Source organism: Dendropsophus ebraccatus, chromosome 5, assembly GCF_027789765.1.
Source record: "Dendropsophus ebraccatus isolate aDenEbr1 chromosome 5, aDenEbr1.pat, whole genome shotgun sequence".
NCBI lineage: Eukaryota > Metazoa > Chordata > Amphibia > Anura > Hylidae > Dendropsophus > Dendropsophus ebraccatus.
The window spans coordinates 107,974,303-107,988,977 of record NC_091458.1 but is presented as its reverse complement, the minus strand read 5'-3'; the positions used below and the strand labels follow the sequence as shown (position 1 = coordinate 107,988,977).

Below are 14,675 nucleotides of genomic sequence, written 5' to 3'. Positions count from 1 at the left end.
CACGCCTCTTAGCAAATCTAGAGGATCTGTAGCTGCCATGATTTATGCCTACTGCGCCTCCTCCCTGCCTGACCATTTGGGTGTATGCCAGGGGAAAGAAACAGATTTTTGCACAAACCAGGTTTTAAACCATATTATTGATAGACTCCCCCATTATATCTATTTGTTCATTCTTTGAGCGGACGGTGGAATCTGCTTGACCATAGAATGACGTCAATGGCACAGGCGGAGATGCGCGCGCAGCTACGCTGCGGAACCTGTGGCGGGTGATCCAACCGGGTTTCCAAAGTGTGTACAAACCTTAATGTCACTGTAAGAAATAGGGAGTTCTGTAATGAGAACACATAGTGGTCCAATGGTGTTAGGAAATGAACTACTATAGACTGATGGACCTAAAAATAACATTGTGTTAAAAATGGACATTCACTCTAAGGTGTAGTCCACTCTTAAGGACATTTTACACGGGCTGATAATCGTTAAAAGCAATTCTAGGAATGCTCAATTAGCCAATAACTGCCCTATTTAAGAGTGGCAGAGATCTGTACAGCAAGCAAACGTACACTCGCTGGCTAATTTGTTTTTTTTTTTGTGCAGCCATAAAATTCATTGTTATTACCTGCACAACTCTCCAGCCCGGTCATCAGATATCACTGAATGGTGCTTGTTTTCAGCCATAGATGGCAGGATATTGGGCTGTCTAAAAGGACCCTTATACTCACTGTAAGAGTACAGTATTGCACATATTATCCCTCTAAGTGGGTAAGGTAACTATTTTTTAGGCACTTTTCTTTGTTCACTGTATAATTCCATTTAAGGCTATGTTTACACAATGTTTGTTTTGCATGCATTTTTTTACACCAAAAGGCAGCCTCAAATAATGATCATGGTGTCAAGATGACAGCCATCCAAAAAGATGACCGCAAAACCACATTGTATGAACAAACCAGGAGAGGTTTTGTATGACAATTTGCTACTGCTCTGCACAGTTACTGACTTGGTTAGACGTGGCAGCAGAGAGCACTGTGTCAGTCTGGAAAAAAAACTTCCCTTTTTGCAGGGTATACTGCAGCTGATAACTGATAAGGCATCTTTTTTTAAAATAAAAGTAATATACAAATCTGTATAATTTTCTCATACCAGTTGATTAGATTTTTTTCTTAAGAGTACCCCTTTAAAGTGTAGCTCTACTTTAAAGTAACACCTAGGAATTGCACAGTTTGAAAAACATAGTGCCCTTGTACCTTATGATTCCACACTTCCCTCCACCTTCCAGCTACAGGCTATAGGTTTCTTTGAGAATATTGGATTACACAATGCCATAAATTCTGATTACAAAATGCCATGAATTCTGCTGCTAATATAAGTTAGAATTGGGGCATAACAAAAATTAATAAATCTTCATTTTGTAAGCTGTACTGTGTTGTTAATTTTTACATTATTAAATTGTATGATATTTATATATTTTTGTCATTCATGTAGAGAGATGTCAAGTACAGATCACACATTCTATGGATTATTATGTCCTAAACGAAGAACTAGCTACCATTGAGTGTCCAGTTTCACAGTATTTGCTACCTGACCTTTCTACACTTCAGTTGATTTGGACCAGAAATGGCACCGAAGCCCTGGATACAGCAGATGAGCCTAGAATTCAAAGAAAAAAAGATACCTTGTGGTTCTTACCAGCTGTAAAAGAGGATACAGGGATCTACACTTGCATTGTGAGGTATGTAATATTTTTGATATATTACCTTTAAGTCAACAAATTTCCATTGTGTATGTCATATGTTACCAAGATGCTGACCAGGTTACATCGGGAAACAAGTGTCCTTGTTATAAGAAGAAATGTTGACATATTGCATGAGACAAGCTTCATTATAACTGTAATAAAAAAAAAGCAGTGAGCCAGGTTATAAAGCGCTTAAAGTGAATATACCATCACAGATACTGAAATTTTTGCAGTACCTGCTTGGCGCTGGCGCAGGGAGCCCTGTGGCGTGGTCCTTTTTTCAAAATGCTGCCTGGTTCCCAGGCTTGGTGCCATTTTCTGTTTGAGCACAAAGTGCCCCCCCCACCTGGGTGTGACTATAACTCCTCCCCTCGGTGACACATCCCTGCTTGATTCTAAAGGAGGCACGTCACAGAGGGGAGGGGTTTGCATTATAACGGGGGTGCCGGGCATGCCTCCATTGCTTTGAGACGGGCCGTTGCTCAAGCAGAAAACGACGCAGGGCACTGGAATGTGACAGTCAGTAAAACCATTGTTATTAGACACACATTTCTGCCAATAGAAATGTATTTAAATGGCTGAATGAATGATAAAGCGATTGTTCATGCGGCACAGCCGCTCAGTTGATTGTGCTGTGTAAAGTACTGCAAGTGTGCACTGATCCACCTAGACGCTTGTTTGCAGCCATACACAGCCGCATATCGGGCTGTATAAAAGGGCCCTTGGAGCAATTGAGTGCAAATCATATTTACAGTCTCATAGAAATGAGGAATAAAAAAGAGGATCCCTCAGTTTAGACATTAAAATGGAAATTGTTTCCTAATATGACGTTAAGAAACTTTCCAGTCTGATTCACTAAGCAATGTATGTAATTCTCATTTATCTGTTTTTAAAGCTAAAAATATAAGGATTACTATAGAAGCCAAAAAACTTTTTTCTGTTAAGTTGTCTTATACACCACCACAAATATACTGGTAATACTGTCTGCATTCCCTGCAAATCTCTTTATAACAATGATACAGAACTGCTTGGCATGCAGATTTTAAAGCAATAATGCAACGTGGCAGAAGGAATATACACATAGAAATCTAGAAACATACAAGGTTGTCGGCAGAAAAAGACCACTTGGTCTGTCTTGTCTGCCCTTTAAGTATTTACTAGAGATGAGCGAACCTCGAGCATGCTCGAGTCGATCCGAACCCAAACGTTCGGCATTTGATTAGCGGTGGCTGCTGAACTTGGATAAAGCCCTAAGGCTATGTGGAAAACATGGATTTAGTCATTGGCTGTATCCATGTTTTACAGACAACCTTAGAGCCTTATCCAACTTCAGCAGCCACTGCTAATCAAATGCCGATCGTTCGGGTTCAGATGGACTCGAACCCGAACCCGGTTCGCTCATCTCTAGTATTTACTTATTTATTATCTAAGATAGAAAAATGGTAAATGGTACGTCATGGCGCCGCTGGGGGGTTGAGAGAGAGATCAGACTGTATGGTGTTGTACCCCTGTATCACTCTGAATGGTGCCACTCCCAGCTACTATTAGCTGGTGTGGGCCAATTGCTGTTCTGAATAATTGAGAATTTAAATGCAGCTTTCAAAAGTGACAGCACAATTTAAATGCTTCAACAAAGCCATCCCCGGTGGTCACCCCAACTAGCATCCCCCCCCCCCCCCCGTGCGCGCGCATGCAGTGTGATCACATAGGGGCAATCCGTGCTTGTGGGTGGGCCAGGGATCAGCACCACAACAATAAGTATGGGCTCCAGCAGCCCATAGTAATTGAATGCAGAATATATTTACTTCATTGATCTATATAAACAATCAAGAAGAATACATATTACTGTAGAAAAAAAAGGTTTTTCATATTTGGCATTGCCTCATGCAGAATTGCCCCAAACTATGAAATTATTGCATTTAAGATCTTCCACTGTAAACTGCATAAGAGCAAAAACCCGCCAAAGTGCAAAATTGACATCACATCAAATCCGGAAAAAATATAATTAAAAAGTGTTCAAAATGTCACATACCGTGTTTCCTTGAAAATAAGACGACTTCCAAAAATAAGACACCCCACTTACTCTAATCCTAGTCCATGGACATATTATATTCAGACTCTGCTACCCTATACTGTCAAACATAGAGAATTCATTATACATACCTAAACCTCCCAGCTTGTCTACATCTTGACTTCTGCCTACATATCCTCATACCCCCACCCCAACCTTGTCTGATCCTGTAATGTTTTTCCTTTGTAATGCGCTAATCAGCTCCTCTTAACATTCTTTCCCTCTAAATATTAGAATTGTGCACCTGGTCCAATCCAGTATGACATCGAAGGATTTTTACACATTACTACAAATATTTTTCAGTGCATTAGAAAAACCAGAGGAAGTCTTTTGTAGCAACTTTTGGAGTGACTGTTTTTATACGTATTTATTGAAATTTTATTTCACTTTTGTTTTTTTTTTCAGAAATGCATCCTACTGTGTTGAAATATCATTGTCCCTAAATGTAATGAGTGACACACCAGACTCCTTCCCTTTTATTAAATATGAACAAATTGCTTTTGAAAACACAGAGTTCATGATGATTTGCCCTGCTTTGCCAGACTTAACAAAAGACCTTAAAAATGTGAAAATAAATTGGTATAAGGTATGATGTTTAGCTGTATGACAACTGGCCACGTTTCATATAGTTCTTCCCTTTCCTGCTAGTAAAATGTGTATTCTTTCACTTGCTGTTTTATATATATATATATATATATATATAGCCCCAGTAGCCAGAATCCCGCTCCACACTGACGAGGGGCACATACCCCGAAACTGCAGTCTGTGGATGGATGCCTAGCCTTGGTAACCCTTGTCTTATGTCGTTATACTCGCCACAGAGTTAGACTTTGACTTACAGGGGCCACCCTGGTGTTTCCCTATTTAGGTCCCAAAGCTCGTAACAGAGTGAGGACCTCAGGGACTACGTATCAGGGTGGTTTGGTGCTCTCCCCACTAGGAGGCACCCCTTGGCAATGGGCTTCCTTCTCTAGAGAGAGGGATATCTGGCTATTCCTGTGTTTTGAGACTCGTAACTGAGGCTCCACGGACCCCTTTTTTGCATATATATATATATATATATATATATATATCCATCCTCTCATAGGTGTAACTACTACCGTTAGCAGCCATAGCTGCTGCAATGTGGCCCGCCACATCAGGAAGCCTGGTGGCCCAATCCTGCAATACATTGGGCCCCCTGAGGGTCATGATTTGCAGCACCCGGTGGACAAGTGAAATGTCCCTTTAATGTTTAAGTGTTCAAGTGTACACCTCGTTATAACTTTCAAAATCTAAACCAACAGTAGATGTTTAATAAAGCAAGTTTGCAATATACATTCAATATTTATTTATTTATTTGTTGTTATCATGGAAAACACAGCACTTCCTGTTTTCTGAGTCTTTTTTTTTTTTTTCAAACGGTCAGAAAACAGGAAGCCCTGTGTACCCCAGGCCGTCTGAGCGCTCACAGAGAGAAGGCAGTCATGTGATTGATGGACACAGTGAGAGCGCACACCATAGCATAGTCTGCTCCCCTCTCTGTGTTAGAAAAAAGACTTGGGCTCATAATGTAAGTCTATGGAGCCCAACTCTTCTTTTTTCTTATACTCTTTCTCCCTATCAGTATGTGTCTGGGGGGAGTTCTCTTTTCTCTCTCCACCCATAAAAATCTAAACAACTTAACCTTGTGAAAATTTGACTGTTCGTGCTTACACATTGCTGTCTCCAAAATGTACTCCCCCTCTGCTTCTTCCCTTTAGTCATCCTAAGCAGCAGTAACTGTATAAATGAGGGCTGTTTTGTGAAGTAACCCCTTCCTTACTGCTACTGTTAGTTTCCTTTTTGCTCCTATAGCACCTAGCAAACTCAGTGTATTGATAACTCCCCACATGCCATATATACTAATGTATTATAAATACACCCCCAACACAATGCCACCCTATTCAGTGCAAGCAGTGCAGTTTTCTCTAGCACTGTGAGTATATTCTCTCTTTCCTGTCTAAACTATACAGGCATGTCAGAGAGAAGGGGGGCTTCTGTGCTCTTTTGTCATTCACCAGGGAGGTAAGGGCAAGGAAGTCAATCCAGATGTAAGTACTTCTGGCAAACAACCCAGCTCTGGTCCTGGCCCCTGAAATGGAGAGAGTGAGAAATAGCTCTTCGCCATGATGGTCAGAGGCAGGCTGGCCCAGGGGCAGGGTGGCATATACCCTCCAAAGCTGTTCCCTCAGTAGATGTTTAGAGCCACGACCACCATGTTTTGCAGCAACTTGACCCTAAGAATTTATTTCTCATCACCCTCTGTTCAAATTAAAGGGGTAGTGCGGCGCTAAACAATTATTCACTAAATAACACACATTACAAAGTTATACAACTTTGTAATGTATGTTATGTTAGTGAATGGCCCCCTTCCCCTTGTTCCCCCCCACCCACGCCACCCCCGGAAGTGTGATGCTCTATACTCACCTGATTCATGTTGACCCCCATCCGCCATCTTGTGACAATGATGTCATCTTCGGGAGGCCGTCCGAACCGCTCTGACCGTCTCTCAGGCCGCCCACCCCCCCTCTGCGGCGTCATCAGCTGCTCAGCCGCGATTGGCTGAGCATAACTGTGCTTTATTCCGGAGAATGCTAGTTTGCCAAATTTTTATTAATAAGGGTATGGTCACACTGAGTCAATCAGGCGGAATTGTGCGGCGAAACTTTCAGCCGTGGAATCCCGCCTGTCTCCGTGTGCCTTAGCCTGTCTACAGGAGAGCTTGTGCGCCTCCGCTGCTGCCGCTCTCCGTTTGAAGAAGTGACATGTCACCTCTTTGATTGAAGAGTGGTGGCAGCGGAGACGCACAAGTTCTCCAATAGACAGGCTAAGGCACACAGAGACAGGGGGGATTCTGCCTGATTTACTCAGTGTGAACATACCCTAAAGATGATGAATATCATTTTCCAATAACTGCATACAACCACAGCCAAGATGCTAGAAAGGTCTAAATTTTAGAATTGTCATAAGGCCTTAAAAGGAATCTGGCAGCTGCAATTCACATTCCAACCTGCTGACTCTAGTAGATTGATGTTAGGTACCTTTCCTATATCCATCTGTGCTTCTAGAATGTAGAAAAATGCTGAGTCAGAGAGGCTTGTGCAAGCTCCTAAAAGGCAGCAAACTGTAACACCACCTCTCCCTCCCATACATGACCCTACTTGGGACCCCAGGTATCAATCAAGCAGGGAAGGGGGAAAAGAAGAAATTTCAGCTTGCAGCTTTTAAGGAATTTGAAAAAGCCTCTTTTACTCTTTGTAACAGGGAATAAAAGCATTTTCTATATTCTGGAAGAACAGACAGATATATGACCTGCAAAAGGACGCTGGTTGACCTTAGGGAGATCAACCAAAACACCTCAGAGACACCATCATGTGTCTCAACGTATTCTAGAACATTGCCCCCTGGGAAATCAAATATGCAAAAGAACACTGCAGAGACACCACCGCGTGTCTCTGCGTCAGTGAGCTAGCCAGACCTTCCTCTAGGAAGGAACCAAGCCAAGGAATGTCTCCAATCAAGGAAACCACCCAAGCAAGGTATCCAGCCACAGACAGCTGTTTCGGGGTATTTGCCCCTCATCAGTGTGGAGTAGGATTCTAGATAGTGGGAACAATGCCTAGTAAGTGCATGCAAAAGGACGCTAACCTAACCTATGTGTTCTTGACCTAACAGCTATCTAACAGTATCAGCAATTTGTAATGTGAATGACAGCTTCATTCCCTTTAATATCAGTGCCTGCAGTAGAGCCCTGCCCTAGCCACCCGGCATACAATGACATTGGGTTGACCTGATCTCGGATGTGCAGTACATTGGGGAGCAGGGCTCTGTGATAGAGATGGCAGGGGTGGGAGAAATGTAAGTACGTGTTTTTCTCATCTGGCTTAGCACAAATAGAAAAAATAAATGCTACAGAAACATTGATTGGGCTGTCTGTTTTTTTCATATCAACATGCACGGCAGATGTATTAAATGCATTTAGATAATGCAACAATATACATGACCTATGTTATATGCAATAATGCAGTAGGAGCAATCTATTAATAGAAATGTCTCTTCTCTTATTAGGACGGAGAACCTTTGCTCAATGAAAGCTCCAAATACAGCTACATGGATGGGACCACATATGCGTTGATAAACGATATACACCAGAAAGATGAAGGCTATTACAAATGTCAGCTAACAGTCTCCCTTGAAAATATAGATTACACTATTTCAAGGCTTATCCAAGTTCAAATTATTGGTAATTACTTATTTAAAAAGTCATGATATTTATACTGACCCACATTGAATAGCATACAGGAAATTTCCTGGACCCATTGTTCTTGAAATAAGAACGTCATTTTTCTCCTGGTTGTAAAAGTGTTACGTTTTTTGTTTTGTAACAGTTTTTATTTTATCTTAATTTTGTAGGTGAGGGAACAAAACAACACCCAGTCTTTGTGAATCCTAATCGCAAGACAATAGCAGCTGTCATAGGTATGAGGACTGTGTCATGTTATAGTAGATGTGATAGATCGTATGACTGTTATAAGACTCCTGAATATTAAATGTTCAAAGGATTATCAGCTGCTTGACTTCTATCCTCTGCTATACTATTTAACCCATATTATCATCTCTATCATGCACTGCATACTTTCCTGAATATTTCAGTAAGTGTATACTTCTTTTTTTTACAAGGCTCGTCGCTAGTCATCCCATGCAAGGTGTTTGCAGGCCATGATGGTGATCTCATGATTTGGTGGATTGCCAATGACTCTTTTGTGAATGACTATTCCAAAGATAACCGTGTGACAGAAGGAGTGCTACAGTAAGTAAACGTTATAAGTGTTCTAAAGTCTAGAGATTAAAAATAAAAAATAAAATATACAATAATACAATATGTGTAATATAGGAACTTGTGTATTTACCAGAGCTTTTGATTTTTGCTACACTCTTTGATTACGTTTTTGTCATGGTTTGGGGTAATCAGTGGGGCTAATCTGCGCCCTACATTTCCGAAATGTTTTCACAGATGAACATCTATGGAATAAGTGACACATCAAGGTATTTAAATTGTGCAACAAAACACAAGAGACAATTTGTGGTGTGAACTGTAGCATGTATTCCCAATAAATGCATGTTAACCCAGTCATATGTAGGCAACAAGTCGATGGGTGTTTGTTAAGAGGTCTTAAGTGGAACATGGGTGCCTCCAGGAGTGTTACTTTTTACTGTTGTCCCAATTTACTCCAATGAACACTTCTTGTGATAGGGTAATATACCTTAAAGGGAACCTGTCACCCCCCGTGCCGGGGTGACAGGCTCCCGACCCCCCGTTAGAGACCCCTATACTCACCTCATCGCGCCGGGTCCCGCTTCTGGATTCGGTCGGGTCCCGGAGATCTCAGCCGCTGCAGCCCGGCGCGCGCTGAGAGATGAGTCCAACGCTCATAGAGAATGACGGAGCGCTGGACTCTCCTGTCATTCTCTATGGGTGTTGGACTCATCTCTCAGCGCGCGCGCCGGGCTGCAGCGGCTGAGATCTCCGGGACCCGACCGAATCCAGAAGCGGGACCCGGCGGGATGAGGTAAGTATAGGGGTCTCTAACGGGGGGTCGGGAGCCTGTCACCCCGGTACGGGGGGTGACAGGTTCCCTTTAAGTTTATGTTGGTAGAAATAAATAAGTAATGAAATCTAATTGTAACTGAACATGTCATATGTTATTCATACTTATCAGATAATCACACAAGTGGCCAGTACACAAGCTAACAAAGCATGTATTTTTTAACATGGGTGACCAACCAGGAATTCATGGACTGTCTGCCCTGTTTTTTTTCTCATACTTACCCGCTCTGGATGTCTAAAATCATCTTCTCTATGGGGGGAGATTTATCAAACATGGTGTAAAGTGAAACTGGCTCAGTTGCCCCTAGTAACCAATCAGATTCCACCTTTCATTTCTCACAGACTGTTTGGAAAATGAAAGGTGGAATCTGATTGGTTGCTAGGGGCAACTGAGCCATTTTCACTTTACACCATGTTTGATAAATCTCCCCCTATGTTCTCTCTGACAATGTGCTGCTCCCTCTTTCTTCCTCCCTTTGTAGACACAGGAGATGGGATCTCCATGCACCTGTTCACTAGTAAAAGTGCTGCTTTCATAGACTTACATGTGTCCCTGAGCCTAGGTTTCTGTAATATGAAAAGTTATAGTTCTATCTCTGCTTGCTGTCAATGAATGCAGGCATATCTGTTGCTGTCAATAAATGCAGGTGTTCCTGTCTTTGTGTCACAGCGCGGCATATTGTAACTGTTATGGATGTTCTTAGAGTCTGGATGAAACTAGAATATTTTCATTCATAGTCAGCAAGCAGAGATCTAAACCTACACTACACTCACCACTCCCGGTAAATAGATGCCCGTTATGCAGCATGTAGCTACACCATACACATGTCAGTCCTGCTACACCATGCACATGGCAGCTCTGCTACATCCTCAGCTAGAATGGAATACATACTGGGATGATGTGATGCAAAATGAGTAAAAAAAATCAGTCCTGTGTTTACTGTGCAATAGTAATGACAGCAGTGGGCAGGAAACAATCCTAAGGGACGAGTATGCAAACTGACCAATCGGGGAGATGCATGATAGGAAGTGTAGTTTCCTGGCTGGCGCCATTTTGGATATAGATTGGCTTTTAGAAAAAGTTGTAACTCAGGAACAGCGGCAGCTAGAAAGACAGGAGATCTCAAAATACTCCGGGGGACTTGGTTTGGGCTAGGTCTGGGAGCATTTCATTTTTTAGCTCTTAGGTGGATAACCCCTTAAGCCCTGTTGCTCCCACTCCAGTCTTTGTTTACACTGCTGCCGCAAATGTATGTAATCTGGTGATAAAGCTGTCAATTGAACAGTCCAGAGTCCTGTGCGCATTAGCATACATAGTCAACTCTTTTAAGCCCTAAACAGTTTTTGACTTTTAGGTCTGATCGGTTTGCTATCAGTTTGTAGAGATAATGCATTTTATTAAGCATCATTATGTATTATATAATAATCCAAAACATATTGCTACCAGTTTATTGTTTCAGTAAAAAAAATATATGGTTTTGGCCATGGATTGTTACCACATATTTTTCTTAGGTTTATCCCACTAATATATTCAGACTTGGGATGGTACCTAATTTGGTCACTGGTTTCTATCAAATATCTCCATTATATTAACTTTCTGATAAAGGGAGAACTTACTAGATCAGTCTTCAGTCTTTTATGAGGTGTAAATCACCACTATCACTTTTATCACTGGGAATATTATTTTTCATGTACTTCCCAGAATATCAGCAATAACCATGTCAAACGTTCTTCTTATCAGAGAAACTACAGTGGCTGATGGTCAGTACTTGGAATTACCACTGGTTTTTGAGAGGATAGAAGAGGAGGATTTTATTACTGACTTTAAATGTATAGCAATGAATAACTACGGCCAAGATGTTCTGCCAGCACAAATCAAGCAATTAGGTAAGAAAAACTTTAAAGTGTGGTATGTGAATTCGGATTTAAAGGGGTACTTCAGACCTTTAAATTGTTTGTACATTGCTGACCTTATGTAGCACATAATAAAGAGCCTATTGGTGGTGTTTTATTTATTCCACCTGATGTCTGTCCATTTTGAGACATCTGTACAATGCATGACTTCAAATGAAGTTGAATCTGTCTATATAGCATCTATATTTTGCTATTTTTTCTGTTAAATTTGTATGGAAACAGTTTGAGGCTGGGTTCACACTACGTATATATTTCAGTCAGTATTGTGGTCCTCATATTGCAACTAAAACCAGGAGTGGATTAAAAACACAGAAAGGATCTGTTCACACAATGTTGAAATTGAGTGGATGGCCGCCATATAACAGTAAATAACTGCCATTATTTCAATACAACAGCCGTTGTTTTAAAATACCAGCAAATATTTTTTGGTTGCAATATGAAGACCACAATACTGACTGAAATATACGTAGTGTGAACCCAGCCTGACTACAAAATAAACCTGAAGTATAACGTGTGCATGAGGCCTTACTCATAAATATTACCGTTTTTATATGTGTACTGTACTCGTTTTTTTTTTGTTTTTTTTTAGTTTATTGCATATTTATCATTGCGATCTTTTGTGTTCTTATCTCCCCTACTAATTCAGCCATGTTACAGATATTGTGTAGGATTGTCCTGTTCCTGTCATTAGTTATTAGCTGTTTCCTCATGCTTTATTTTTCTACATTTCCACAGCCTCCCCTTTTGCCTGGTACATTGCTGCAATTCCCGCCCTTGTGGTTTTCCTGATATTAGTGATAATTTTCATAAGCAAACACAGGAAATGTGGAATCCATTATTCTCTGGCCAAGTCATAAAATGGTAAATTTGTCTTATTTATTAGCATTTTTAGATAAATCACAAAGCTGGGGAATGAAATACTCATTGCCTGATATGAAAGAATCACTGTAACTAGCACCCCTGTGAAAATCAGTGGAGCTCACAGTGAAATGGTCTGTTCACATTGGTGTAAAAGTTTTTTTTTTTTTAGGAACTGTCAATGAATATTTTTAATTGCATCTCATATTAGTTATACTGAACTCTTTTCATAGTATTTTGAAGGAAAATGTGAACTAATGTTCTGTGAACATAGATGTTGTTTTTAACAATTATTCTTGATCCCTGAAGGCAGCACATGAATGAGAAAGTTATTGTTACCAATATAGAACATGATTATAAAAAAATGGTGCCTCCTATAGAAGTACATTTACACACTTAGGCTATGTTCACACGTTGTATGACACCGGCTGTTCCGTGACCCAGCTGGGTCCTTGAACAGCCGGTGTCAGAAAAGATCATACCAGACGGTACTGCAGTACCGGCCAGATAATCTACACTGCAGTTGAATTTGGATGCAGAGGCATCCATGTGCGCCCGCATCTGAATTCACCGCTGCACTCAATGGAGAGGTTTTCTGCGGCCGCTATTCAGTGAAAAGCAGTTGCAGAAAACTGACATTGAGTTTTTTGCGGCGCCGCTAGGGGTCCCGGCTGGAGTTTATACCATGTGTGTACACTCCGGACGTGATTCCATAGAGGGCAGCACAGTGTAAGTTCATTATTAATTACGGCCGTTGTTTAAATGTAAGTATGTAAAAAGGTTTGAGCTGTGGCTTGCTTCAGGGGTTCCCAGTGTCTAGACATCCCACTCAGCCAATCAGTGGCTACTGCGGGGCAGCGCACTGATTGGCTGAGTGGGACATCCAGACAGTGAAGGTCATTTTAAAATAACAGCAATTTTTTGCCAGCCATCCATTTAATTTAAGCAGTGTGTGAACATAGCCTTTCCGTGTTTTAAATCCACTCCTAGTTTTGGTTGCAAAATACCGACCAAACTACTGAGCAAAAATACTGTGTGGGAACATAGCCTTAAAGTGTCACTGTCGTTATAACTTTCTAATTCAACAGTAGATGTGATAAAAAGCAAGTATTTATTTTTTTTTAGTTATTATGGAGAACACAGCCCTTTCTGTTATCTGTAAGAAAACAGGAAGTCTAGCGTTTCTAAGGCCATCTGAGTGCTCACAGAGAAGGCTGTCATGTGATTGACAGGCACATTGAGCCGTGACTCTCTGTACAGGTGAAACCTCCCGTAGTCTGTTTTTTTTTATCAGCACAAATCTAAAATCTGCCTTCAGGAGACTGGACCTGCATTTCTGGTAAATTCAGCTTTGTTTTACACCATGAAAACAACAAAAAAATTAATGAATGTATATTGCAAACTTGCTTTATTTCACATCTACTGTTGAATTCGATTTTAAAAGTTATAAAGACAGGGACACTTTAAGGAGAACTGTCTTAGTGATTGGTTGATGTGGGAGACTTCATTATAGCGTGCTTTGTGGTGAATTTTTAAACAGCTGAATTTCCTCTGAACATTACTGAAGTTTATTCTGATAAATAGCCTAATGATTTCATAAAAAACAAAGAGACAGGGGCGCTTCTGGATGTAATATTATAAGACAGCGCTGGTTCAGGTGTAGATGTCACGACTCACCTGATAGAGTTGTGCAGCAATATAGGCACAACTCTATGTAGCGCATAAAATCCAAAGGATCACCGCAGCTCCTCCAGGGGCACCACTCCAAAGACGTGGTGTATATCACAATGTGAATAAAGCCGGGTGTAATACACCCGGCTTTATTCACATTCTAATGATTTCATGCATTTCCTTTCCCAGATCATTTCATTTCCCTAGAGGTTTTTTTAAGTGTTTTAGGTAAATTAATATAGCTCTGTAAAATAATTATTGGGATTCAAATATTGCTGGAAGAAAGCTGATGTTTTCTGGTTTCCTGGAATATTGGCCTGCTAATATACTTGGAATATAATTAAAAAAAAAAAAAAAAAACTTTGTTGTGTAACAATGCTGGTCATGAGAAGTACAACTAAACTTCAACCATAGTAGTTGCCTTTCTTGGATCCTAACTGTGGTTCCTAGTACTCAGATTCCCTCCAGACAGTAGATTCAAATAGCACTACAAGAAGACTGTGCAAGAGAAACATACAGAGCACAATTTTTATTGCAGTAGGCAATAATAACAACTCACCAATAGAGAATAGAAACCAGAGATAATGGATGATGGCACACGCAAGTAATGATGATGGCAGTCTGTATTAAACAAAATATGATAAACAGGAATAAATAGAAGGACTGACCATACCTAGCTGTCTCTAATATTTTCCTATATCTTTCCATAAACTCTAAGAGGTGTATAAGATGGCCTGATGGGCCATGTAAGTGAGTGCTAATCTGCTAAAGCTTATTATACAGCTTGATTATTGCTCGGAAAG

The 14,675-nt window shown here is 40.7% G+C and overlaps 2 protein-coding genes across 7 annotated transcripts in view; one reads left to right on the top strand and one right to left on the bottom strand.

Moving 5' to 3' along the window:
• The window catches only part of RPL31 (ribosomal protein L31), a 384,238-nt gene that overhangs the window by 28,517 nt on the left and 341,046 nt on the right, over positions 1-14,675 (bottom strand). The window lies entirely within an intron of this gene.
• Positions 1-14,675, top strand: part of IL1R2 (interleukin 1 receptor type 2) — a 36,824-nt gene that overhangs the window by 19,802 nt on the left and 2,347 nt on the right. For 4 of the 6 annotated variants that reach the window (XM_069970961.1, XM_069970960.1, XM_069970959.1 and 1 more), the window contains 7 exons: positions 1,480-1,726; positions 4,206-4,386; positions 7,890-8,064; positions 8,235-8,300; positions 8,502-8,631; positions 11,171-11,316; positions 12,079-12,204. In XM_069970961.1, coding sequence (XP_069827062.1) covers positions 1,480-1,726; positions 4,206-4,386; positions 7,890-8,064; positions 8,235-8,300; positions 8,502-8,631; positions 11,171-11,316; positions 12,079-12,200 — 1,067 coding nt within the window. In that variant the 3' untranslated portion in view covers positions 12,201-12,204. Of the gene's footprint in view, positions 1-594; positions 765-1,479; positions 1,727-4,205; positions 4,387-7,889; positions 8,065-8,234; positions 8,301-8,501; positions 8,632-11,170; positions 11,317-12,078; positions 12,205-14,675 lie in introns of all 6 variants that reach the window. The other 2 variants (XM_069970962.1, XM_069970963.1) reach the window with 2 other exon arrangements.